At 32.9% G+C, this 27,788-nt stretch overlaps 1 protein-coding gene across 2 annotated transcripts in view; it reads left to right on the top strand.

The window, feature by feature from the left end:
* Positions 1 to 23,574, top strand: part of LOC143067470 (uncharacterized) — a 34,303-nt gene extending 10,729 nt beyond the window's left edge. For both annotated transcript variants that reach the window (XM_076240765.1, XM_076240764.1), the window contains exons 2-11: positions 8,053 to 8,530; positions 9,047 to 9,142; positions 10,402 to 10,631; positions 12,270 to 12,462; positions 13,155 to 13,243; positions 15,079 to 15,505; positions 19,497 to 19,595; positions 19,820 to 20,061; positions 20,962 to 21,169; positions 22,791 to 23,574. In XM_076240765.1, the coding sequence (XP_076096880.1) occupies positions 8,062 to 8,530; positions 9,047 to 9,142; positions 10,402 to 10,631; positions 12,270 to 12,462; positions 13,155 to 13,243; positions 15,079 to 15,505; positions 19,497 to 19,595; positions 19,820 to 20,061; positions 20,962 to 21,169; positions 22,791 to 22,906 (2,169 nt within the window). In that variant the 5' untranslated portion in view covers positions 8,053 to 8,061 and the 3' untranslated portion in view covers positions 22,907 to 23,574. The remainder of the gene's footprint in view (positions 1 to 8,052; positions 8,531 to 9,046; positions 9,143 to 10,401; positions 10,632 to 12,269; positions 12,463 to 13,154; positions 13,244 to 15,078; positions 15,506 to 19,496; positions 19,596 to 19,819; positions 20,062 to 20,961; positions 21,170 to 22,790) is intronic.
* Positions 23,575 to 27,788: the final 4,214 nt, after the last annotated feature.

Raw genomic sequence — 27,788 nt, 5'->3', positions numbered from 1 at the left:
AAAATGTAGAGCTCGTCGAGAGGAACATTTTATACGCTGTAAGTATGCAGCAAACTCTTATCGTTTTCTTAATATGAAAGCTTGAAATTGCAGCGTAATTTTTTTTTGCACTCGGTGACCTTTGACCTTGGGTGCAAATTAAAGGTCACATGAACTTAAGATTATTGGTGTAGGTCCCAAGTCTTTACGACTTCCGGTTCTCGAGATACACTTTTTCAAAAATTGTGTATATTTTTTCAAGGGAAATAACTCCTTATAAGGGTTAACAACAAAATGATTGTATATGTTAATTAACATTGCCATCTGGTCCTGTACATGTTGCCGTTTTCAAATCGATTCTATCTTGAATACTTTTTGAGAAAAATGTAAAAGAAAGAAATTGCTTCAAGGGGATATAACTCTCATAGGGAATGATGAAATCCTTAGCAGCCTCATATGGTAACACATCATGATGAGATCTAACTATTGTCCAAATAAGGTCATGATATCTTCAAAAACAACGAGGGGGGGGTCATGTCGAAAAAACACATTTAAAGGGAGATAACTTCTAAAGGGGATGATGAAATCCTACACAGCCTCATCTGGTAATACTTCATGATGAGGTCTACCGATGGTTTATATTTGGTCTTGATAACTCCAATAGAAACAAGGGGAGGCCATGTTAAACAAATGCTGGATGAAAAAAAAAAAAAAAAAAAAACTGGAGAAAAACAATAAGGTCTTTCCTCGCGGAGAGGAAAGACCTTAAAAACAGGAGAAAAACTAGTATCTCAATTGTTTGTAAAACAATTGAAAGGTCTTTCCTGTAAAAGTGATGTTTTCGTATTGTACTTTGTACGACCTTTCGTTTGATATACGACAAGCACACCTTCTGAAACTTTTCGCTTTTTACACTTAATGACCTCATCCGTCTACATTTTTGAGATCGGAATTATGATATATGGAACAGAGTAGATGAGCTTTCGTTTGATATGCGACAACACCATGTTCTTGAAAGTTTGATTTTTGCACTTAATAACCCTATCCAACAAATTTTTGGAGGTCGGGAATTTGATATTTCAAATGTACACATCATGACCTTTCATTTGATATACAACAACCCTACCTTAAAAGAACATTTATTTTTTGCACTCAATGACCCCATCCAACCCATTTTTGGGAGACGTCAATTTGAAATTTGAAATGTACGCTTTATGTTCTTTCATTTGATATGCGACAACCTTACCATCTGAGAAATTTGAATGTTTGCACTAAATGACCCCACCCGTCCCCCTGGGATGAAAAGGGGGTTTAAAATTTTCATTTTTAAGTAGAGTTTATTAAGACCTTCAATTTGATATATCAGATGACCCCATTTGACAAAGTGCAAATAATGATGCAATATCAATTATATAAATAGAAGTTATGAAACTTACAAAGTCAATGCAAAACTTGAAAATTTCAAATTGATTTTTTGGTGTTTTTTTCCATGGAATGTTTTTGGTACTTGGTCAAACATATAACTATGTCAACCTCTTCAATTTTTAAAACATTTTAAGTGGTAAGCTCTTGATGATTCAGAAATACATGCCTCCGCTCGAAAAACTTTAAACTGCATTATCTCTAAAACGACAATAGATATCTCAAATCTGTTAAATGATAAATGATCTACAGTTGAAGGACAACATTATAGAAAAAGAATTGGGACAATTTCAAAGTTCACAAAGGTCACAATTAATCATCAAATATATGATGCAATACAAAACTTGAGAACCGGAAGTCGTAGAGACATGGGACTATCACCATTCAACTCAGGACCACTTGACCTTTCAAATATTACAAGGTCAAGGTCATAGTAAAATGTGAAGGTCAAGGTGAAATTTCATCATGACCTGACATTGACCTCAAATTGAAGGTCTTGAACTACTGATCATCTTTGCAGTTTATAGTAGGTTGATATCTGTTACCTTTAAAAAGATATACACACAATACTATACTTTTAAGAATCATCCCGTCGTAACTTTTGAACAGACAGTCGGACTCTTTTGGGGTCAGTGTATAAAATGTAGAGCTCGTCGAGAGGAACATTTTATACGCTGTAAGTATGCAGCAAAATCTAATCGTTTTCTTAATATGAAAGCTTGAAATTGCAGCGTAATTTTTTTTTGCACTCGGTGACCTTTGACCTTGGGTGCAAATTAAAGGTCACATGAACTTAAGATTATTGGTGTAGGTCTCAAGTCTTTACGACTTCCAGTTCTCGAGATACAATTTTTCAAAAATTGTTTATATTTTTTCAAGGGGAAATAACTCCTTATAAGGGTTAACAACAAAATGATTGTATATGTTAATTAACATTGCCATCTGGTCCTGTACATGTTGCCGTTTTCAAATGGATTCTATCTTGAATACTTTTTGAGAAAAATGTAAAAGAAAGAAATTGCTTCAAGGGGACATAACTCTCATAGGGAATGATGAAATCCTTAGCAGCCTCATATGGTAACACATCATGATGAGATCTAACTATTGTCCAAATAAGGTCATGATATCTTCAAAAACAACGAGGGGGGGCCATGTTGAAAAAAACCAATAAAAGGGAGATAACTTCTAAAGGGGATGATGAAATCCTACACAGCCTCATCTGGTAATACTTCATGATGAGGTCTACCGATGGTCCATATTTGGTCTTGATAACTCCAATAGAAACAAGGGGAGGCCATGTTAAACAAATGCTGGATGAAAAAAAAAAAAAAAAAAAAAAAAAAAAAAAAAAAAACAGGAGAAAAACAATAAGGTCTTTCCTCGCGGAGAGGAAAGACCTTAACTAGTATCTCAATTGTTTGTAAAACAATTGAAAGGTCTTTCCTGTAAAAGTGATGTTTTCGTATTGTACTTTGTACGACCTTTCGTTTGATATACGACAAGCACACCTTCTGAAACTTTTCGCTTTTTACACTTAATGACCTCATCCGTCTACATTTTTGAGATCGGAATTATGATATATGGAACAGAGTAGATGAGCTTTCGTTTGATATGCGACAACACCATGTTCTTGAAAGTTTGATTTTTGCACTTAATAACCCTATCCAACAAATTTTTGGAAGTCGGGAATTTGATATTTCAAATGTACACATCATGACCTTTATTTGATATACAACAACCCTACCTTAAAAGAACATTTATTTTTTGCACTCAATGACCCCATCCAACCCATTTTTGGGAGACGTCAATTTGAAATTTGAAATGTACGCTTTATGTTCTTTCGTTTGATATGCGACAACCTTACCATCTGAGAAATTTGAATGTTTGCACTAAATGACCCAACCCGTCCCCCTGGGATGAAAAGGGGGTTTAAAATTTTCATTTTTAAGTAGAGTTTATTAAGACCTTCAATTTGATATATCAGATGACCCTATTTGACAAAGTACAAATAATGATGCAATATCAATTATATAAATAGAAGTTATGAAACTTACAAAGTCAATGCAAAACTTGAAAATTTCAAATTGATTTTTTGGTGTTTTTTTCCATGGAATGTTTTTGGTATTTGGTCAAACATATAACTATGTCAACCTCTTCAATTTCTAAAACATTTTAAGTGGTAAGCTCTTGATGATTCAGAAATACATGCCTCCGCTCGAAAAACTTCAAACTGCATTATCTCTAAAACGACAATAGATATCTCAAATCTGTTAAATGATAAATGATCTACAGTTGAAGGACAACATTATAGAAAAAGAATTGGGACAATTTCAAAGTTCACCAAGGTCACAATTAATCATCAAATATATGATGTAATTCAAAACTTGAGAACCGGAAGTCGTAGAGACATGGGACTATCACCATTCAACTCAGGACCACTTGACCTTTCAAATATTACAAGGTCAAGGTCATAGTAAAATGTGAAGGTCAAGGTGAAATTTCATCATGACCTGACATTGACCTCAAATTGAAGGTCTTGAACTACTGATCATCTTTGCAGTTTATAGTAGGTTGATATCTGTTACTTTTAAAAAGATATACACACAATACTATACTTTTAAGAATCATCCCGTCGTAACTTTTGAACAGACAGTCGGACTCTTTTGAGGTTAGTGTATAAAATGTAGAGCTCGTCGAGAGGAACATTTTATACGCTGTAAGTATGCAGCAAACTCTTATCGTTTTCTTAATATGAATGCTTGAAATTGCAGCGTAATTTTTTTTTGCACTCGGTGACCTTTGACCTTGGGTGCAAATTAAAGGTCACATGAACTTAAGATTATTGGTGTAGGTCCCAAGTCTTTACGACTTCCGGTTCTCGAGATACAATTTTTAAAAAATTGTTTATATTTTTTCAAGGGAAATAACTCCTTATAAGGGTTAACAACAAAATGATTGTATATGTTAATTAACATTGCCATCTGGTCCTGTACATGTTGCCGTTTTCAAATCGATTCTATCTTGAATACTTTTTGAGAAAAATGTAAAAGAAAGAAATTGCTTCAAGGGGACATAACTCTCATAGGGAATGATGAAATCCTTAGCAGCGTCATATGGTAACACATCATGATGAGATCTAACTATTGTCCAAATAAGGTCATGATATCTTCAAAAACAACGAGGGGGGGCCATGTCGAAAAAAACCAATAAAAGGGAGATAACTTCTAAAGAGGATGATGAAATCCTACACAGCCTCATCTGGTAATACTTCATGATGAGGTCTACCGATGGTCCATATTTGGTCTTGATAACTCCAATAGAAACAAAGGGGAGGCCATGTTAAACAAATGCTGGATGAAAAAAAAAAAAAAAAAAAAAAAAAAAACTAGTATCTCAATTGTTTGTAAAACAATTGAAAGGTCTTTCCTGTAAAAATGATGTTTTCGTATTGTGCTTTGTACGACCTTTCGTTTGATATACGACAAGCATACCTTCTGAAACTTTTCACTTTTTACACTTAATGACCTCATCAGCCTACATTTGTGAGATCGGAAGTATGATATATGTTACACAGGATAGATGAGCTTTCATTTGATATGCGACAACGCCATGTTCTAGAAAGTTTGATTTTTGCAATTGATAACCCCATCCAACTAATTTTTGGAGGTCGGGAATTAGATATTTCAAATACACATCATGACCTTTTATTTGATATACAACAACCCAATCGTAAAAGATTTTTTTTTGTGAACTCAATGACCCCATCCAACCAATTTTTTGGGGACGTCAATTTGAAATTTGAAATGTACGCTTTATAATCTTTCATTTGATATGCGACAACCTTACCATCTGAGAAATTTGAATTTTTGCACTAAATGACCCAACCCTTCCACCCGGGATGAAAAAGAGGTTTAAATTTTTTTATTTTTAAGCAGAGTTTATTGAGACCTTCAATTTGATATACCAGTTGACCCCATTTGACAAAGTGTCAAAAATGATGCAATATCAACGATAAAAATAGAAGTTATGAAACTTACAAAGTCAATGCAAAACATGAAAATTCCAAAATGATTTTTTGGTGTTTTTTTTTCATGGAATGTTTTTGGTATTTGGTCAAACATATAACAATGTTAACCTCTTCAATCTCTTAAACATTTTAAGTGGTAAGCTGTTGTTGATTCAGAAATACATGCCGCCACTCTCAAAATTTTAAACTGCATTATCTCTAAAACGACAATAGATATCTCAAATCTGTTAAATGGTAAATGATCTACAGTTAAAGGACAACATTAAAGAAAAGAATTGGGACAATTTCAAAGTTCACCAAGGTCACAATTAATCATCAAATATATGATGCAATACCAAACTTGAGAACCGGAAGTCGTAGAGACATGGGACTATCACCATTCAACTCAGGACCACTTGACCTTTCAAATATCACAAGGTCAAGGTCATAGTATAATGTGAAGGTCAAGGTGAAATTTCATCATGACCTGACATTGACCTCAAATTGAAGGTCTTGAATTACTGATCATCTTTGCAGTTTATAGTAGGTTGATATCTGTGACCTTTAAAAAGATATACACAAAATACTATACTTTTAAGAATCATCCCGTTGTAACTTTTGAACAGACGGTCGGACATTTTTGGGCTTATTATATAAAATGTAGAGTTCGTGGAGAGGAACATTTTATACGCTGTATCAATGCAGCAAAGTCTTATCGTTTTCCTAATATGTAATCTTGAAATTGCAGCGTAATTTTATTTTGCACTCTGTGACCTTTGACCTTGGGTGCATATTAAAGGTCACATGAATTTAAGATTATTGGTGAAGGTCCCAAGTCTCTACGACTTCTGGTTCTGGAAATACAATTTTTCTAAAATTGTACACAATTTTTCAAGGGCAATAACTCCTTATAAGGGTTAATAACAAAATGATTGTATATGTTCATTAACATTGCCATCTGTTCCTGTACATGTTGCCGTTTTCAAATCAATTCTATCTCTTATACTTTTTGAGAAAAATGCAAAGAAAAGAAATTGTTTTAAGGGGATATAACTCTCATAGGGGACAATGAAATCCTATTCAACCTCATATGGTAATAAATCATGATGAGAGCTACCTATTGCTCAAATAATGTCATGATATCTTTTAAAACAACGAGGGGGTGCCGTGTTGAAAAAAATCAATAAAAGGGAGATAACTTCTAAAGAGGATGATGAAATCCTTTACAGGGTCATTTGGTAAAACTGCATGATGAGGTCTATCAATGGTCCATATTTGGTCTTGGTAACTTTAACAGAAAGAAGGGGCGGGCATGTCAAAAAAATGTTGGAAGAAAAAAAAAGAAAAAAAAGAAAAAAAAAAAACATTAGAAAAACAATAAGGTCTTTCCTCGCGGAGAGGAAAGACCTTAAAAACAGGAGAAAAACAATAAGGTCTTTCCTCGCGGAGAGGAAAGACCTTAATGACGTATAAAACACAAATATCAATTGAATGTCATTTGTTTAAAGTTACAATTGTTTCATAGTTGTGAGACTGCTGATTAATGACCAGTATGATGGAACATATATATGACGATTTAACATTCTGTTGAAGCAACCCATCTCTAAGTATAATACTCAGAATGCTCATTAAAGAGACTTATGTTAGCCTTAAAGGATCTTAAAGTTAACTAGAGGTCAAGGATTCCAAGCTCATTCCAAGCAACTGTCTATATACACAACGATCTAATTAAAAATCATCCTGAAAACATTTAAAGCATGTAACATTAGCAAGGGTTTGAAACGGTCACAATACTCAAATTGAATCCATTTTGCAACAACAAAAGAACCCTAAGAAAAACCATAAAAAACACATACCGATTGGTAACACTTTATTAACAGGGGAAAAGTAACGGAAACGTCTACAAAAAGGCTACTTTAAAAATATCAACTTAAAATATGTCACTGGCATCCATTTCATACCAAAAGAATGGATAAGAAGCATGGGCTATTGTCAAAGTTCTGAGAAATAAAACAAAACGTCTGTTATTCCATGTTTACGGATTTGTTATTCAGCATTCATGAGTAAAATTGAGGCACTCCTTCTTACAGAATCTTCAATTGTTTGGGGGTCGATTCAAACCCATTTTCTTTGATTAAAATTAAGTTTGTTGAACAACATAGTAAATAAGAATACATCTACAAAGAAACACTGAATGGGAACATTGTTTGTTTCTTAATAAACGTTGGTGAAAAAATGTCAAAATAGGTGTAATTTACCTTTACTTAAGTCTTTACACATTTTTTTACTGAATGGTATGCAAACTGCATAGCAAAATAGAGTGACAATATAATGGAATTTGATGCGACTGTCATACAAGTGAGAGGTTTAGCTAGCTATAAAACCAGGTTCAATCCACCATTTTCTACATTTGAAAATGCCTGTACCAAGTCAGGAATATGACAGTTCTTGTCCATTCATTTTTGATGCGTTTTGTTATTTGATTTTGCCATGTGATTATGGACTTTCCGAATTGATTTTCCTCTGAGTTCAGTATTTTTGTGATTTTACTTTTTGAAAGTATCGTTTATTGAACTGAAAATTAATTAAAAAAATATGTTGATGATGAAAATGTGATGAAAATAATTTTCTATTACATGTTTCAGTTTCCTAAAATGGCGACCGGTAGAGACCCTAATGGAAAGGACGATGAAGATCCGTGGTTGAAGGCCGTAGAAAATGCTGATGTTTTTGTAATGTATAACAATGACGATGAATACGAAATATCTAAATACATTTTTACCATTTTTCAAAACAATAAAGTGACCTATGTTTCTCCAGAGGAACACATCATGCCCGGATTTAGAACGTACCAGGCAATTGATCAAGCTATTTCAGCGAGTAAGAAAATGTTATTAATTCTTTCTAAAGAGAGCATAGATAATTTCTCTTTTTCGCTGGAAACACTATTAACATTGGAGAAAAGTTTGCAGACCAATAAGCTCCGACTTATCATTCTTTTGAAAGACGGCCTTGTTGAAGAGAATATTCCAAAGTTACCCATGCTACAGTTGGCAAGTCATGTGATCCTCGAAAGAAATTTACATGAGAAATGTATCATGAATGTTATTGAAATGATTCGTGGTTAGTACTTTAGATTTAACAACCCAATATAATGTCCCAATCGAAGACATTTTTTTTAACGTTATCAAAAATGTATACGTGCGAATATTAAGATTATGTTCAATAAGTGTAGGCTGCCATTTGAAATGAACTGGACACAGATGTACATGTTAATTGGATTGCGCTCTGCTCTTCCTACAACCCAGTCACTTATTACATTTTTTTCAAAGACTATTAGTACAAATAACTATTCCTGATTTTATAAGGATGTTGTTTGTATAAGTATTTGTACCTTTAAGATAAAAAAAAAACCGAAATTACAATAGTTTCTAAAGTGTACAACCTTAAACATATAGGAGTTGAACTGGACAGCCAACTAAAACTACTCAAACAAAAGCAAAACATTACTGCAAAATTGTCTTAAAGATTATCACCGACGACATTTCACTTTTCCGTAATAGACTATTGGTTAAATCGGAGTACTCGTTTTATTTATTTTAATTTCCGTATTTATGTGAATATTTTTAATCTTTGTAGCTGATGTCACCATTGACTCTGTGTTGCCTGCTGGTAATTTAGCCGCTGGAATGGCATGGTCACATTTCACAGGGTATCTTGAACTTGTTCTCCCAGGTATAAATATATAGCTTAAGGTATCATTATTGCAAATAAATTTTCATCACGTCTGAATTTCTATAGCAAGTATAATCAAATAGAATCTTAGTGCACAGACTCCGACATTTAAATATTTTTTTAAACTTTAATCGTATGAGCTACAGACTCGGAGTTAAATTAATGGATCTATAAACAACATTACCGTAACGATAGGCAGGTGTCTACAGTAACAGCCAGCTTCCAAACCAAATTGTATGTATAAAAGAATTGAGTATACTAGGTTTTACATACTTGTGGGACTTACTAACGGTGATGCATAGATTACGTCCATTGGATTCTATAACGTTCATTAACAGACAAAAAGTAATGAGCATGGCAAATTGTATTAAATTAATGGTGCTATGAAACCAAGAGGAACATCACCGTCCAAGAAAGATAAATTGATAATAATGGAAACAGCTTCCTCTTTGTCGTTTTGATAGAAAAACTGAAATATCTTTATATAGGAAAGGACAGTTATTACTGACTATCTTAGATTTATCTAAAGCAATTTTGATTAACTGCTACGTTTTGCAATTTTAGGTAGACGTTTTTTTTTTACCATGATTTGATTAGTTATGCCACTCACGATATCTGTAAATCCCCGACAGTCAATCATTGACATACGGAGAAATATTTCACTAGGTTAAATAGAAGCAGCAATTTTTGTTTTTGTAATTTATCTTACGAATGGAAATTTTAAAAAGCTGTGGCTAGATACCTATCTTTAAACAATTGCGCTAATAATGCAATTTTCCATATACTTTACATTTCAAGATGGCGTAACTCTTGTTTTGTTCAGCACTTATTTTCGAATTTGTCCGAAACATTGCTGACATAAACCTATGTTATACGTTTCATAAAAATCCGAAAAGAATTGTACAAATGAGACTTATGAAACAAGTTTCATAAATCTATGAAAAGAATTCGACACATGAGAGCACTAACAATGAAATTTTAACAGTATAAAGTAAATGTTTGCAAGGTGTATAATTCTTATAAAAATAGTCAATCGGTACTGATTTTCAAATTTGCAAGATACATTATTGATAAAAACCTATGTTTTAAGTTTCATGAAAATCAGGCACATGAGAGAGCTAACAAGACAAGACTGACGGACACACGGTTTATCTATGTTCCCCGCAAAGCGTTCCACTGGGGACAATAATACAGCGTTACAAACGTTTGCTGATCTGTGCTATATATATAAACATTATATTTAATATTTGTTCTTCTAGAGCTTGCACAAGGAATACAAAAGTGTGACTGGTTTAATGACAACCCTGGACATATGCCTCTCTGTCTCTTCATGTTATTACCACATAGTGGAAGAAGTACAGGTAAACTTGGTGATGATGATCGAGACGTTGAGGAGGTAGGACAAATTGAAATAATAATAAATCACAGACCATACAGCCCAAAAGTGTGTAAAGTTACAGAAAGGGATAAGAACGGACACATTAAAAGCGTAAGTATCATGTTATGTTCTACATAGCTTTTACGTTAGTATGTCACAAAATGGTTTTTGATACGAAAAGTAGTTGTGTAGTAAATGTGAATGAGACAGCAACCTAGTGGTACAAAATATCCAAAAGAACTTTTTACATAAATAAGCCCGTTAGTTTTCTCGTTTGAATTGTTTTACATTGCCATTTCGGGGCCCTTTATAGCTGACCATGCGGTATGGGCTTTGATAATTGTTGAAGGCCGTACGATGACCTATGATAGTTGTTAATTTTTGTGTCATTTTGGTATCTTTGGGACATTTGTCTCATTGGCAATCATATTCTTTTTTATATTTTATCCTGATAAGTTTTATTTTACCGTGCACTAGTCTTAACCTTTTAATACATTCTGTAGAACCAACGGAAAAAACAAGGTTCATATCACTATGAGCATAATCACCTTTCTTCTCGAATTATCACCCGATCACCAAATCTGTGGAAATAATTCGATTGCTTACATAGTTATATGAATGAAAAAACTACTGCTGGACGCTTTGTAAACATCAATCAATTATTATAAATCAACGTTCTCCTTTTTTCAAATCTTTGGTATGTTTTAAAATATTCGGTTTGATAAATTCTACAAACAAATAAATGAAACAATTTATATGAAAGAGAAAATTCCGAAAGCCTTAAACTTTGGGTTTTGAAAATGTTGATAGAGTATTAATGTCATTTTTTGTGGTGGTAAATTTGTTAAACGTGATTTGTATATAATTTCATTCACTTGTATAAGTCTTGTATATAGCTAGATTTTAAAATTTGCTGTATTGAAGACCCATTCGTGGCCATCGGCTGTTTTATGCTCTTTGGTCGGGTTGTTGTCTCTTTCACACATTCCCCATTTCTATTCCGAATTTTATGTATTATAAGCTATTTACGAGTTAACACATTTAAACGACGAATCCGCAGGGAATCTGTGATTTTTTCAGAACAAAATATTTCGGCTCTGATATGTCATAAAAAATTATTAAAAAAATAAGATTTTCCCAAACAAAATGTTATTGCAACAAAATTTTATTGCATTTATTAAAAAGTAAAAACACAAAAATACTGAACTCCGAGGAAAATTCAAAAAGGAAAATCCAAAATCAAAAGGCAAAATCAAAAGTCCAAACACATCAAACGAATGGATAACAACTGTCATATTCCTGACTTGGTACAGGCATTATAGCACTGGCAAAAATAATCCGGCTCAGGTGTAAATAATACCCACCCCCTTTCCAAAAATTAATGGTTTGTTTGGTGACGGAATTCCCAGAAAGTAGAAATCCTATTTGTAAAACAAACGAAATCCTTGTCCTCGTCCATTCGCTAAACTGTCAATCACACGGAGTGGTAACAGAGAGGCGGAGTTTAAATCATGGTTTAATATAAAAAATAATATCAGATTAAACCATAGTCCAAACTCCGCCTATCTATATGAAGTTGCAATGACAAAGTATGTCATGATTCTCTTTAATGGAATAACATATAAATCTTTATATTAAACCATGGTTTTTCAGAAACCTAACTATTAAGCAGATTATCACGTAAAAACTTCAAAGGAAAATATTCCATATTATGCTACAATAAAACATTATTCATGTACTGTTATTTAGGAATACTTCTGTGTTGCTCAATACCCAGGAGCATTTTGTGCACTTGGAACAATCAAAGAGGAAATTTTATGTAGTTTCACTAAAACACAGAGAGATGTGGAGGTTCAAAGGTTTTACCATTACCTCAATGAAATCCTAAACCATGAGAAGTACAAACAGTATGGTGTATTGACTAAAATGTTGATGTACGATGGTAAGTAACTGTATGTTGATTACAACTGCAATGACACATTTCAGATTATCATACCTGACTGTGTATCTATTTTTTTTTTTATAAATGATGAATACTTTTAATATTTCAAAAATCTTTTAAAAAACTGTTTACTGGAAGCAAACATTTTCTGGGACATGTATAAGGATTGTGTTTTATTAAAGTACGAGAAAATGTTTGTTCTAGAAAATAGATTCTGAAATAATTAACTGGTAAATAGTGTTTTTTCAGACAATAGCAAGTTTGCGTTGAGAACTATTTGGTTTCTAGGGCGATAATATTAAGCTTGTTTCCCCTCTTTGCTACTATACATATATGAATACTATAATGTTGATGCGATATTCCAAAGTTAAAACCCCCTATTGTAGTAACCTTTACATGCTGTTCTCAGGATTGTCTTAATTCATTCAAAGAATAAGAAATATAATAATTTTATAAAAAGTAAACTTGTTAAGAACACGCTTGCTTAGGAGTTCTAGGTCAAAACTCCAGTGGACCTCCCATTAGTAGATAAAAGATTTTAATTCATTCAACAAAATGATGTACGTGTTGCTTAATACACTGCCATGTACCACTTGGTAAACATTGTTTATCCGAGCAGTTTTCTCTATGGGATGTTTGCAAACTTTCAATGGAGGCATTTCTCGGCATGTAGAGTTTTGTTTCAATTTCAGACGAAGAAAAAGGAGAATCTGCTACTATTTCATACCAACTCAGAAAGGGCGTTCATGACGTTATTAGAAATCAACTCGAAAAGGCAGCGGTATGTTATACAGATATATACATAATTTTTTCGTTCGTCCGACCTTCCTACAAATATGTACATCACACTTTCTCAAATCAGGAGCTACTTAAAAAAAATGACTCCATATTTACATTTACTAGTTGTACATGTAACGTGTGTGCACATTTAGTTTCTGTCAGATATGTGTTTCCTACAGGTTTGTCGATACTTTGATTAATAAGATGACACGATAACGAGGGCAACATCTAGTTTATTTTCAATTTGTTAAATATATTAATATGCCTAAATATTTTCTTGCAAAAATACATGTGCAGAATATAAAAAGAAATATATCACATAGAAATATGATCAGCATGTTTTTAAGCAGAAAGATGAGGAACCAGGGTTGAAAAACAACGCGTCCTTGGTCTAATAAAAGTTCATCGGAAGACTCTAAGGCCTTGTTGATAAATATTCCTAATCAATTTAAGAATAGTACATGATGCCTTTGACGTACTGATTCTGGGTACTTACGTTGTTGGTTATGTGATTACATTTTTATTTTTATGTGTCTTTGGATATTTTTATGCCCCACCTACGATGGTCTGTGCCTCCGTTCGTCCGTTCGTCCGTTCGTCCGTTCGTCCGTTCGTCCGTTCGTCCGTCCGTTCGTCCGTTCGTCCGTTCGTCCGTCCGTTCGTCCGTTCGTCCGTTCGTCCGTCCGTTCGTCCGTTCGTTCGTCCGTTCGTTCGTCCCGCTTCAGGTTAAAGGTTTTGGTCGAGGTAGTTTTTGATGAAGTTGAAGTCCAATCAACTTGAAACTTAGTACACATGTTCCCTATGATATGATCTTTCTAATTCTAATGTCAAATTAAAGTATTGACCCCAATTTTATGGTCCACTGAACAAAGAAAAAGATAGTGTGAAGCTCAGGTTAAAGTTTTTGGTCAAGGTAGTTTTTGATGAAGTTGAAGTCCAATCATTTTGAAACTTAGTACCCATGTTAACTATGATATGAACTTTCTAATTTTAATGCCAATTTTAAAGTATTGACCCCAATTTCACGGTCCAGTGAACATGTAAAATGATAGTACGAGTGGGGCATCCGTGTACTATGGACACATTCTTGTTAATCTTTACTGTTGAGTCCATTGTTTTGGTTCGACCCTTTAGCGTATTTATAGTTTAAAGTATTTTATTGTCCAAAGGAAAAATAAATTATAAACAAGTTTTTCAACTTAATAATGTCTTCTCTCAGTATTAATGCATCCCGCCATTGTGTTGTCGTGCAATGTTTTTTTTTTTATCATTGTGTTTCATTTTTGCTTATTTGCTTTGCTGATAAAGTGCCTACATACCATTATGTTTTTGTTTGTTGACATAGTTGTTTGTTTTTATAGTGATTAAGATTAAAATACAATGCTGACTCTTGTACCCCAATATTTGACATTTTCACGTTGTATATCTCTTTGTTTTGCTCATACATTGTTGTCAATTGCGAATTTCATACAAGTGAGAGGTTTAGCTAGTTATAAAACTAGGGTTATTCCACTATTTGTTACATAAGACAAATGCCTTTACTAAGTCATGAATATGACAGTTGTTTTCCATTCGTTTGATGTGTTTGAACTCTTGGTTTTGCCATTTGATAAGGGAAGTTCTGTTCTGAATTTTCTCCGGAGTTTTGTCAAATAATTGTTATCCTTATTATATTTCTTGTCAATGAACTTTAGGGCAGTGATTGGAGGTAACTGTAATAGAGAATTAAACAATACCTTTTAAAATATATGTTCTTTTGAAAAAAGTCCGTGCAATGAGGAAAAAAGAAAAAAACATTTCTGTTGATCCAAGCTTTACTAATTTTTTTCTAAACAGGAAGGAGTGAAAAAAACAGAAGAAACAGAACATTACAGAGACGAAGTGTGTTTATTATATCACATCAAAGACACAAAGTTAGTTTTTAAAGTGAAAGACCACCTTGACAAAAACAAAATCCGGTATTCCCAGGCCCGACCTGCATCATCAGGCGAGAGGGATGGTGATTCTTTGTCTGAAATCGAAAGACGTGTACGAGATGCAAGATGGGTCATTTTGTTTATCACGGAGTCATCACAAAAAGATATGATCAGCATGTTTTTGGCAGAGATTTTAAGCATTGGCATAGAGACGAACTCATTGAATGTAATTCCAGTATTGAATGGTATCACACCCGCAGCTATTCCATCATTCATCAGATGGGCTAGGCATATATGTATAGACCGTGACGAAGACTACTTGGATATGATTGTTGATGCTGTGAGAGGTATTTATCAATGAATACGGCTTGTACGTAATATCTGCTACCTACAAAAAGAGATATATGATATTTAAACAGTTCAAGCATTTGATGTCTGTATTTCAACAATTTCAAGTGTGATGATTTACAATTTGGTTTTCTAAATTTTCATTTGAAAGGAAAGGTTTTGCACCTAAAATGGGTTGATAGGCATTTAACTGCAACTTTCCATTAACATAAACACGTAAAGCTGTACAAATATGTAGGGAACAATGGCAAACATTTATTAAGTATTAAACAAGTATGACATATCTAAATGTAAGATATAACCTCATTTAATTTAGATACATTGATTTGTTCTTGTGCTTTTTATACCCCCGCTTTTTTATAAAAGAAAAGGGGGTATACTGTTTTACCTCTGTCTGTTCTTCCGTCAGTCCGTCAGTCCATCAGTCCACCAGTCCGTCAGTCCGTCAGTCTGTCAGTCAGTCCGTTCGTCCCATGAATATTTTCGTCTCATTTATCTCAGGAACTACTTGACAAGGATTTCTAAAATTTGGTTTCAGGGTTTATATAAGTCAGTTATACCGTGTGATGCGTTTTCAGATTCATCACTCGACAGCTTCCTGTTTACCGAACACTTGTATCATTTTACACATAATAGCCAAGTTGAAAATTTCGCATTTTTCTCAGGAACTACTTGACAAGAAATTCTGAAATTTGGTTTCAGGGTTTATATAAGTCAGTTATACCGTGTGATGCGTTTTCAGATTCGTCACTCGACAACTTGCTGTTTACCGAAATATTTCGGCGGGGGTATCATCAGTGAGCAGTAGCTCACAGTTTTACTTGTTTGTTTCTTTTTTTTTTGTGCAAACACCAAAACTTGTTTGGAATAAAAAAAAATAACAAAAGTAAAGGCACACACATATAATAAATGTACTGTGCACTTTGTACAGTTTGTTTCCAGTAACATCAACACAGTCCTTAGTGTTACAGTAGATAGTTAAAACAAGCTACACATCTATATAAAACGTTTTTGTATTGTTTAAAGATAAAGAAAATACTTCTGACTAAATTAATTGTATCAACCATACATTGTATATGATGTTTTCTTCTTTTTTCTTAAAAGTTTTTTTTGTTTATGTTTGATCTTAAATTATATCTCAGACTACCAATCCTCCCAAGAATGAAACTACAGAACAAATATAAACACCATAAATCTACAAATTAACATGCTTCTGGGTGTAAATACATGCATATAATTATTTCCAAAATCTACCAAGGTTATAGGCAGTATTGTGAGTCGTGTATTTTAAAAATCAATAGTAACAAAAGAAATTTTCATTTAACCAAGTAGGTCAGATATCCAAAACTTTCCGTTACCTGAAGAAGACGATTCGAAACACCGCCTCTATCTGAGAATCGACTAAGCTCTCCATAAAGATATTAACAAATATTTAATCATTACGTATCCAGAACTGTATGCCGACGACTTGATTTGCACACATTACATCGTTTGTTAGAACAAATCCTACATTTGTTGCTAACTTCACCTTGATTAAAAGATATATTTGTTTCTACGTTTGTAAAAAGTCTGTTTACCAACCAATAACATGTGCATGCATTATTAAAAGTTCAAACAGGGTCATTATATAACAATGTATTTGTTTCTACTTTTGTAGCGTGTAGAAAACAACAACAAACTCCACCCAACGTTTAATTATTTTTTGTTAGAAAGATATGCACTCTTAAATTATATTAGTTATAATTTTATTTGATTTTATTATAATTAAGATATTTGCATTTTTCTGAATACAACTTCACCATTGATTACCCCAGTCTGTATATTTTGAGACAATCTGTCCGATCGAAGGTATTACACGTCAGATCAGTCTGCATAACTGTTAGCTGTATAAGTGGTTATTAATAAATATGAAAATGTCTTTAATTAATAATCAAGATTTCCTTTATATTTCATTCATTATTTTTTATTTGGCATCTGAAGGATTCACTTAGATTCTGTTGTACCCTCGATGTTGTATCTATTTCATTCATTTTTTGTATTTGGCATTTTGCTTAAAAAAAGTCGCAGTATTTCTTATGATACATACAGATAAGATAAGATATATCACAGTGCAATGTATGATACAAATTAATTCAAAGGGGTGCAGGGGCAGGAGAAAGAGGGAGGGGTTCCAATCATATGTTTCATCCAAGTGCATTGATCGTCTAAAAGAAGGGGTGCAGGGGCAGGAAAAAGAGGGAGGGGTTCCAATCATATGTTTCACCCAAGTGCATTGATCGTTTAAAAGAGGAGGATTCCAACCACTAAACCTCCCTCCCCAAGATCTAGATATGCCACTTGGTGGACACGATTCTGGAATCGAAGCATGGGAATGAGTGGGAGATAGGTTTGAGGGAATGGAGAGTCGGAAGGGAACCAGGTGACGCGGGTAATGAAAAAAGGATAATTTATGCCTCAACAAAAAAAAAAGCATGGAGAGGGAAGCGGTCACTGTATTAATTGAAAAACTCTTTTTTGTAGATTTCCTGCAATTACTTTACCTCGGTCAGCCTAACAGTTTCGTTGAAAAGTAGCACTTTATAACTCTTAACTAAATATCAGACAGCCTTAAAAAAAAAAAAAATAGCTCAATATTTCCGCTTTATCTTTTTTATACTACGTTTTAGACGGAACGGATTATGGTATACCGTTGTCTGACCATCTGTCTGTCCTTTTAAAACTCTGATTTCGTTACGATACATAATACCAGATTCAGGCTATCGAACAATAAGCCAGCGATCAATAAGGAATATCAAGCCAGCAAACAATAAGAAATTCGCACCAAACTGATCGTGCCTAAAAACTGAAGACTTGCATTAAGGAGGCTCGAGGGTCTAAAAATTTCAGAAAAAAAATAAACATGTGTTTTACGTTACAAATTTTATTTATTACCTTTAGTAGTTGTTACTTTATCATATGGTACACAGATCATTCCAAAAAATCAATTCATGTTGGCCCCAGATGACTTTTAAAATGTATTTATCATTGAAAAAGTTCCAAATTATCTCCCTTTGGTGGAAAAATGCCATTTTTTGGCATTAGAATTGAAATATCTTTTTTAACTCATCGGTGACCTATATGTTTTATTATAATTTCCAAATAAGCTGTTCTTAAACTAAATTATTGTAAAATTTGATTTCTGCAATAAATTTCTTTTTTATTTCGATATTACCTTTATTTCTCCAATTATAGTTCAAAAGAAAAAAGCACCTTTACAAAAATGTATGCTTCTTTCTAAGGCAGATTGTGAGCGCAAATGAACGGTGACCCCATTTTTTTATTTTATTTTTCTATTAACTATAAGATAAAGTTCATTTATTTTAAAAAAAAATATTCATAAATGTTTACATTGTATCAAAAGTAATTATTTTTTGTCAATGAAAGTTTCCAAACATCATAATTCAGTTTCCTCACTGTTCATCTCTCTTTAATGGGTTTTTAGTGAAAAATGTCCAGGAAACTATTTTACACCCTTCGCTCGAATAAGCTGATTTTTATGCTTTTCGTGTGCATTTCTGAAATTTTTTTTATCAACAGTTCAGTGATATTTGTTATTTAAACCAAAGTATCTACTTGCCTAAGAAGGTGTATTAAGAATCCCAACATTTCATTAAAAAAACATAACTCAAATCACATGATCTAAACTTCATTTTAGTGTTCTGTAAGGGAATTGTAGCAGAAGTCTCGGAATGCAGGGACTGACAATTTAAGATAGGGTGAATACACTCAATGTTTTAATTGAATAATTTTGCCTCTAATATATAGGTCACTGCATTCAGCTTCTATGATTTCAAATAATTTCTGCATGGTTTTGGATACAAATGTCACATATATAAGACTTGAGAACAATTACTAGTATCTCTGTGCAATTGTTTTGGTTAATAGATCTTTTCAGCATTACATATTAATTAATCATTTACTAGTATAACATTATTTATTTATTTTCTGAAGGGAAAGATGTGTCAATGAAATCCCAAATTCCAGTCGGAAATGTCGCATATGGATTAGCGTGGAGTTTCTTTGTGAATTATTTAAAGCACGTTCTACCAGGTAAGATTACTAAACCGTTTTAGTTGTCTACTTATTTTACATGAATGAATGTATACCAACGAAATTACTACAATGTTCTACATATGAAAAAAAAAATAACGTCTTGTATTCTAAACAAAATTATTAAAGGATTCAGTTTTAAAAAGAAATGTGAACATTAATATCTGTCTTTTCACACATACTTTTAAAATGATGTCGCATATAAAACTAAGTATTTTTTGTAGATTTTAGAGAACGTGTAATGCAATGCATGTCGAAAGATCCAATACGTAAATATAGAGAAAAAAGTAGACGCAATGTAGTCGTCTCACAACAGATGTGGGAAATCATACCAAAGAGTTGCAAGTTAAGACCGAGTTTGAGCGAGGTTGATGCAGAAATAAAAGGTCCATGGAAAGTCGAAAAGGTAGAGAAACATCTGCATGGAGCAAAGAGGATATTCCCATGTAATCTGTGGCATATTTGTGTAAGTTTAATAAACATACAATTTTAAGACAGCCAACTAATATGATGCACAAAAATATAATGCTTTTATCGTCGTCATTTGAAGCACCTCAGATGACCCCTAGTTTTTGGTGGAGTTCGTGTTGCTTATTCTTCAGTTTTCTATGTTGTCTCATGTGTACTATTGTTTTTCCTTTTTGTCTTTTTCATTTTTAGCCATGGCGTTGTCAGTTTATTTTCGATTTATGAGTTTGATTGGTATCTTTCGTCCCTCTTTTGAAATCTGGTGGATAATTGTTTCATTGACAAACATACCACATTTCCTTATTTGACCGTGTTCGTATGGGTGTAATTTGTGCTGAATAAAGTTATTATTAATATATATTGTTTAAAAAGCTCTTTTTTTACTTTTTATGATTTTGCCAATTGTTCCTATTAACGGTTAGGTTTCAAAAAGCGTTGGTTGATCATTGAAATGACTCTATATAAATTATTTAGGAATGATCATTGTTGATATATATTGAAATTAATAGCAAAAATTATCGAAAGAGTGATTGAGGCAAAGATGAATGTTCTTTTAACCAGAAAGAATTATCCTTACAGCTGTATTAGTAGTTTACCTATATGATTCTAAATGTTTAAATGGTCCTCTTGGATGCAAATGTACTCACGGTGAACTAAAATATTTAATTGTCCTGAATTTCAAAATAATCATGAAATATTGACTATAGGTCATGTAGGTTAATAGTTTCCTTCATAACTAACAAATATGTTATATTTCAAAATCATTATATTGACGTATAAACCTGGATTTTTATGTTTTTATTATCGTATGGTAAATGCAAAGATATTGCATTTGCAAACATTGGATGAACATATTGTTTTTTTTTAAATTTTAACCATTTTGTTTTGTTTTTACAAGACAAGAGATACAGACTATTACTTTGCGGCTGAATATCTGACACCTGTTAAGACATTGTACAATATGCATATCTCAATGATTGCTGGACTTAGTTATGAGCAGATGATGCATCAGAGGGAGGACTTGACAGAACAACTAAGGGGTATTCTAAACACGGCTTCAAAAAGGGAGGAGTATCAAGAAAAATGCGGAATCATTGTTTATGATGGTAAGTTTTAAAGGGGCACTAGCTACGAGATGTATAAAAAATTTAATACCTTAGTTTTTGGCTCAATCAATAATGAAATGCTAATAGTGAATTAATAATTAGCTTTTAGCAGCCAGTATGTTTCAATTTTGTCAAAATAACCTAAAAAAAACTCAATGTTTATGAATTATTCACTTGCAATTGAATAATTCGACCTCATTGAATCCGTATGCACGTGAACTTCAATTTAACCCCATAGCTTCTGATGGATAACACGTGAATCGTATATGTAAAGTTATTTAAAGGAAAAGAATGTCAACATTGAAAGTGAAACAAAGATAAATCATTTGATTGATTGAATCGATCCAGAACAATTCATTCTTATACAGCTAAAAACGATGATAATTATTTATTTTTCATCTATAATATGAAATTAAATAGACCTAGAATAATACAACAGTACGAGTTTCTTCATGCTTTAGTGTAGTTTTGTTTTGCTTCAAATATATTTTTAGGTTTTAAGGGGTTTTAGATTTGAGCTTAAATATCTAAATAAACGCATGATAGACACCTGTGACCAGGACTCAAATTTTGTATCTACGCCAGATCTGCGTTTCAAAGTAGCATAGTTCAAGTACAACTGACCATTCCTTGTTGACTTATTGGTTATCTTATTCTACTGATTATATTTCTTCTTGTGTTGCACTATCTATCTACGTAGTTTGTTTGCAAAAAAACATAAAAATGGGTCAATATTGTCATTTAAGAACAAGAAATACTTTTTTTTACCCAGCTTCAAATATTTTTTGCACTCAAAGTTGTGAACAATGTCCCTAAAGCGCTACAACAATGACGCTACGCTTCCTCTTTGTGTTTTTAATTGCAAATGAAACCAGGGGACCTTAATTATTTAAATTACCATACACTTGTGTTGTGGGTTATTGCATTTTACAAATATTAAAAACATTATACATATTTGGTGACACCCTAATGATCAAAGGGAAAAAAATCGAAGAAGAACTACTATAAAAAGTAGACTAGCTATTTCGGAGTTTCTAGCTCATTCGTACGACTCAACAAATGTATAGTGTTATTTTCATTTTTCATTATTTTACTGATTATTTGTTTACTATTCAAGGTTTCTGCATGTGTACCTACTTAAGTATCTGCAAAACATGAAATTATGAGAAATTCGTAATATAAGGGGGAATTATTACTGGGCGAAATAGAATGATGATTTTGACCATTTGACTTATTTATAATTAAGATAGTAGCCTTATTCACAAACATGTGAAAAAAAATGTCATTTTAAACTGAACAATTCACTGATGTTGACAGCACTGTTGGGTTCCGATCGACCCAAATGGAGATTGTTGCAAATGATTACGGACGATGAACACCAAGTGATAAATATAGTTTACTTTGGTCTTCTGTACCAGGTGAGATAAAAAGGGGTGTACGTATCTTTTATCTGACTTTTGTTGTTATCTAACGGAGGGATAAATATAAAAAGTGTCTAAGAATATAAATATAAGAAAATTTGGTTTGATTGCTAATGAGACAACTCTCCACCAGGTAACAAATGACGTAGAAGTTAAAACAAACTATATTTCTGAAATTCTTAAATGTCATATATTTGTAGATTCATCTGACGAACCCTTATCATCAGTTATCATCAATAACATAAAGAAGGAAACAGGTCATAAAGCAGAACACGACGCTTTACTGAGATATCTGAGCAAGGACGAAGAAAAGTAATAGAATCAATGTTAAATATGAATCCTGGTTAATACCGACTACAGATCTACACTTTGTGCATATATGCCAATACACATGTTTGCCTATTGTGGATTACATATTAAAGTGCAGCAACAGTCACAAATGTTGAAACATCACTGTTTCAAAATTTGCCTAATTATAATTTTATAGTGTTTCACTTTGTAAGTAAAATCATTTCTAGAAGGATAACCCTAAATGATACAGTAAACAACAGTAATTTTTATTACCTGGATACTAGTATAGTACATTCGAATATTATAAAAATGTATATTTCAATCTTGTCGGACATATTTTAAGGATGTCTGAATGACAGTGCCCGTATACGCACTAGATGTATTTGCCACATTTGTTGATTTTTATATTGATGTATTCCCTTTTAATTTAACACTTAATTAATTTAACACATCAAATCTGAGTAAACTACGAAAATTGGTTGTTAATTTATCATGTTTCTATGGACCACTCCTGTATTTGAATGCATCTTATATTGTATATATTAAATGTAATATTGTTGGGGCAAAATTATTCGAGAAGCACCTTTTTTCTGTTTTTTTTTCTGTCTTTTCTTAACTGTTATTTCGGATGGGTACATTTTTTATTTATATACTTGAATGTTTTCATAAAATAAATGAATTATTGATACATTTTCACAAAAAATATTTTTTTCCTGATTATTTTTTTCCAATTTTCTGCAAAAATGATGCCAACAAAAATGTCCTGGATGTGGGCATCTTAAAGGGGCGCTAGCTACGAAATATATGAAAGATATAATACATTATTTTTGTTGCTCAATCATTAATGAAATGCAAATAGTGAAATAATAATTCGCTTTTAGCAGCTAGTATAATTCAATTTTGTCAAAATAAGCTAAAAAAAAAAAATTGATTATGAGTTATTCACTTGCAAGTGAATAATTCGACCACATTAAATCCGTATTCATGTGAACTTTAATTTAACTCCTAAACTTGAGATGGATAACACGTGAATTGTATGCATAAAGTTATTTAAAGGAGAAGAATGTCAACATTGGTTGCCTTCGGCTGTTGTTTGCTCTATGGTCGGGTGGTTGTCGCTTTGACATATTCACCATTTCCTTTCTCAATTTTATTGAAAGTGAAACAAAGATAAATCATTTGATTGGCTGATTCGATCCACAAAATATCATTCTTAAACTGGTAAAAACGATGAAAAACATTTATTTTTCATCTATAATATGAAATTAAATATACCTAGAATAATCCATCAGCACGAGTCTGCATAATCTAGTTATATATATATGTTTATGTTTACATCGCTTATATGGTTATTGGATGATTTTCGAGGTCAACTCGATAATTAATTAGATGGCGTCTAGATTAATTACACACGTAACGAAGCTACGTATTTTCATTCCCCAGGGAGGGATCCAGCCATTTAAAAAAGAGGGGGTTCCTAACCCAGGACAAAGGGGGGCGGGGGGGGGGGGGGTTCCAATTACATGTCCCCATTTAAATGCATTGATCGTCCAAAAAAAAGGGGGAGTTCCAACCCCCGGAACCCCCCTCTGGATCCGCGCCTGTTCCCGTGTCCTGTTAATTGTGTATTTTAGACTTTTAATAGTTTGAATAAATGTCTTACATTGTTATAAATCAAAAATATGAATTTGATTAAAATCGGTGAACATGAATTTGACAGCTGGTGCCCCTTTATAAAACAAGACGATGTAGAAGTCTGATTTGATATGACTGATGCTATCAAATAGTCCGTTTCTATGCATGTTGGTGTTTGTTTTTGTTGCAGTTCAGTATTTCTGTAGGTTCGGGTTTTCCTCAAGTATTGTATTGTTTGTGACCCGGATTTGTTTCAGTTAAATCGTTTTATGACTATTGAACATGGGTATACTACAATTGCCTTTATTATAGACTCATCAAATATATACCAGGCTGATTATTTGGACGACCTGGTCCACATCACAGTGGCACAAGAATAAAAAAAAGTTAATAGGCGTATTCAAATCAAAGTTGGAAAGCATTGATAACTAAAAATTCCAAAATTAAAATCTTCTTAAAACTACAGATGAATATTTAATTGGTTCATAATTTAAAGTGATTATATAGTGTAGAAACTTTCAATTATTCATCCTCAGTTGAATCAGTATCAATATGATCTTTTACTTTTCTCTTTTGTTTGGACATTTACGATCATTTACCACCAGAAGAACTATTTGAATGACTGATAAAGCCCACAAGAAATTATTCTTAATATACAGGTGAAACGTTGGTTTACATATTTTGGAATCTATGCCAGAAAACACAAACTGAACCGTTGCCTATACAAAAATTTCAAACCGACGATTGCATGAATTTTTATTGGTGTTTATATGTCATTTATCCGTCGACATTCCTCCGATATCATCTCGATTATAAATAGAATGCATCGAATCTACATTAAACACTTAACGAGAATAGTTTTATATTAATACATGTTCGAGTCAATGAATTGTTGATTGTGTCTTTTTGACTGTTTGGAATTTGAATATACGTGTCATATTAAATGAAACATGAGAGTTTGGATCAAATCGTACAGCTAACGCCCCTTAAAGATCATAACTATATAGAAACTATAATTTGGTGTTGTACCTATGTTTGTAAAATATTTTTCTACAAATATTGAAATCAATCAGTTTACTTCCAAAATGTATATGCTATGATTTTAATTTTAACATAAATCATGTAACTACATATTAAGTTGAATTATGAAAAGAAAAACGTGCAAAAAGTACCACGAATAAATATAATTTTTATTAAAACAAATATTCCTCATACAGAGTCGTAGCAAAAAATAATCTACAATTTTATGAAGATGATAGTCTTTTACTGATTACACATTGGTACTTTTCTTTTCACTTTATTATACATGTATATGTCATCTAGAAATAATGTGTAAATACACTTCGACATATCACATGTATCACGTGTTGTGTTGTTTCTGATTTTTCGTTTCCATCAGCGGAAGAATTCATCTGACTGTCATGAAGCAGCAGATAAGGTACAGTTTGTTATTGCTCAAGCGAAATTTGTGCATAATTCATCTATCACGATGCTATATTTTTTTGCTAGCTCTAGGTAATGTCCTACAAGTAGCTATAATACCTTACGAAATCTTTGTGGTCATTCCTCGGCTATTGATTAATAACATGAATTAAATTTAAAGACAGAGATGGATAAGAACGAAGTAGAAATCGAATGTTACCAACCGAATTAGACTTATCACTGGACGTGTGTTTACATTAGCAACACGACGGGTGTCACATGTGAAACCAACAAGTTTTTGGTGGGGTTTATTTTTGCACAGTCTTTTGTTTTCTGTTATGTTTTGTGAATCGTTGTTTGTTTGTGTTTTCTTTTTTAGCCATGACTTTGTCACTTTATTTTCGACTTAACAGTTTGAATGTCCCTTTAACATCTTTCCGTTTTCTGTAGCTACCACAGGCACTTGGTCAATGTATCTGCTGGTCGACATTTTGTCCTAGAGGAGAACATTCGCCCAGTAGCAAAATATGGAAGAATTCACGTAGATCAAATAGAATACTGGATTGGACGTGGCCAAGTATGAAAAAAAGGAAACAGACGTTACCGTGACCACGATGTCATCTGAAATGCTCTTCAAATTCGTATTTTATTTCGTCTTTTTAACTTTTTTTGGATTCGAGCGTCACTGATGAATCTTTTGTAGACGAAATGCGCCGCGTCTGGCGTAAATTTAATCCTGATATCTATGACAAGTTTATATACAACCACTGGGTTGATGCCACTGTTGGAGAAGTTTTCATTCCCTTGAGTGCTTAACCAGCCCAGTGGTCAGCACTTTTGTGCTGACATGAACTATCATTGATATGGTCATATTTATAAATTTTTTAAACTCTTTACAAAACTTTTGAATTTTGAAATACTAAGGCTTTTCTACCTTAGGAATAGATTACCTTAGCTGTATTTGGCAAATATTTTAGGAATTTTAGTTCTTTATGCTCTTCAAATTCGTACTTTATTTGGCCTTTTAAAACATTTTTTGGATTCGAGCGTCACTGATGATTCTTTTGTAAATGAAACGCGCGTCTGGTGTAAATATTAAATTTAATCCTTGTGACTACGAGAAGTTTATGTCCACTCATTCCCAGATATAACAACAGTTCTTCTACAAATTTTGAATTTCATGACTCCAACCCATAAAAAATTTTGGAAGGGTTTGGGTAATAACTCCCAAACCTTCTACTTGTGGTATTGACCCTTTGGTACAATTCAGAGCAATTGAAAATACTCATACAAAAGTTATTGTTCTGAAACTAGAATAGAAAAATGCTTGTTTTGGGCACCTTATTCCAAAACAGTTGGGATCATCACCCCAAACCAAATTACCAACCTTCCTTTTGTGGTATTGAACCTTAAATTTCATAGAGATCCATGCACTTGAAACCAATGTGTCTTCAGATGACAACATCATAGAATTACACGAACCCAAAAAATGTTGACAGTCGTAAACAAACTGAATGTTGCAACTTACTCGGCCTTCCTCCATGACAAATAAGTTGTTAGGGACGACATCAAAAGATCAATGTAAGATAAAAAAACTTAATTCAAATAGTTTGGGGGTAGGGGGTTGAACTGCTGCAAGATTTGGTTATCCGACATTGATTTTTACATATATCCATATGGGTCAATCAATTTTTCCCAAACTAAGTTAATGGGGGGTAGGGGGGTCAGTGAAAAAACTATTTGAATTAAGTTTTTTTATCCTTCATTGAACTTTTGATGTCGTCCCTTATACCTGCAGATTAAGATCCTAACAACATCTTTTTTGTGTAAATCACATTATATAAACTGCT

This window comes from Mytilus galloprovincialis, chromosome 3 (genome assembly GCF_965363235.1).
Source record: "Mytilus galloprovincialis chromosome 3, xbMytGall1.hap1.1, whole genome shotgun sequence".
Lineage (NCBI taxonomy): Eukaryota > Metazoa > Mollusca > Bivalvia > Mytilida > Mytilidae > Mytilus > Mytilus galloprovincialis.
Note: the sequence above shows the minus strand (reverse complement) of the source record. Positions and strands in the feature narration are given on the sequence as shown.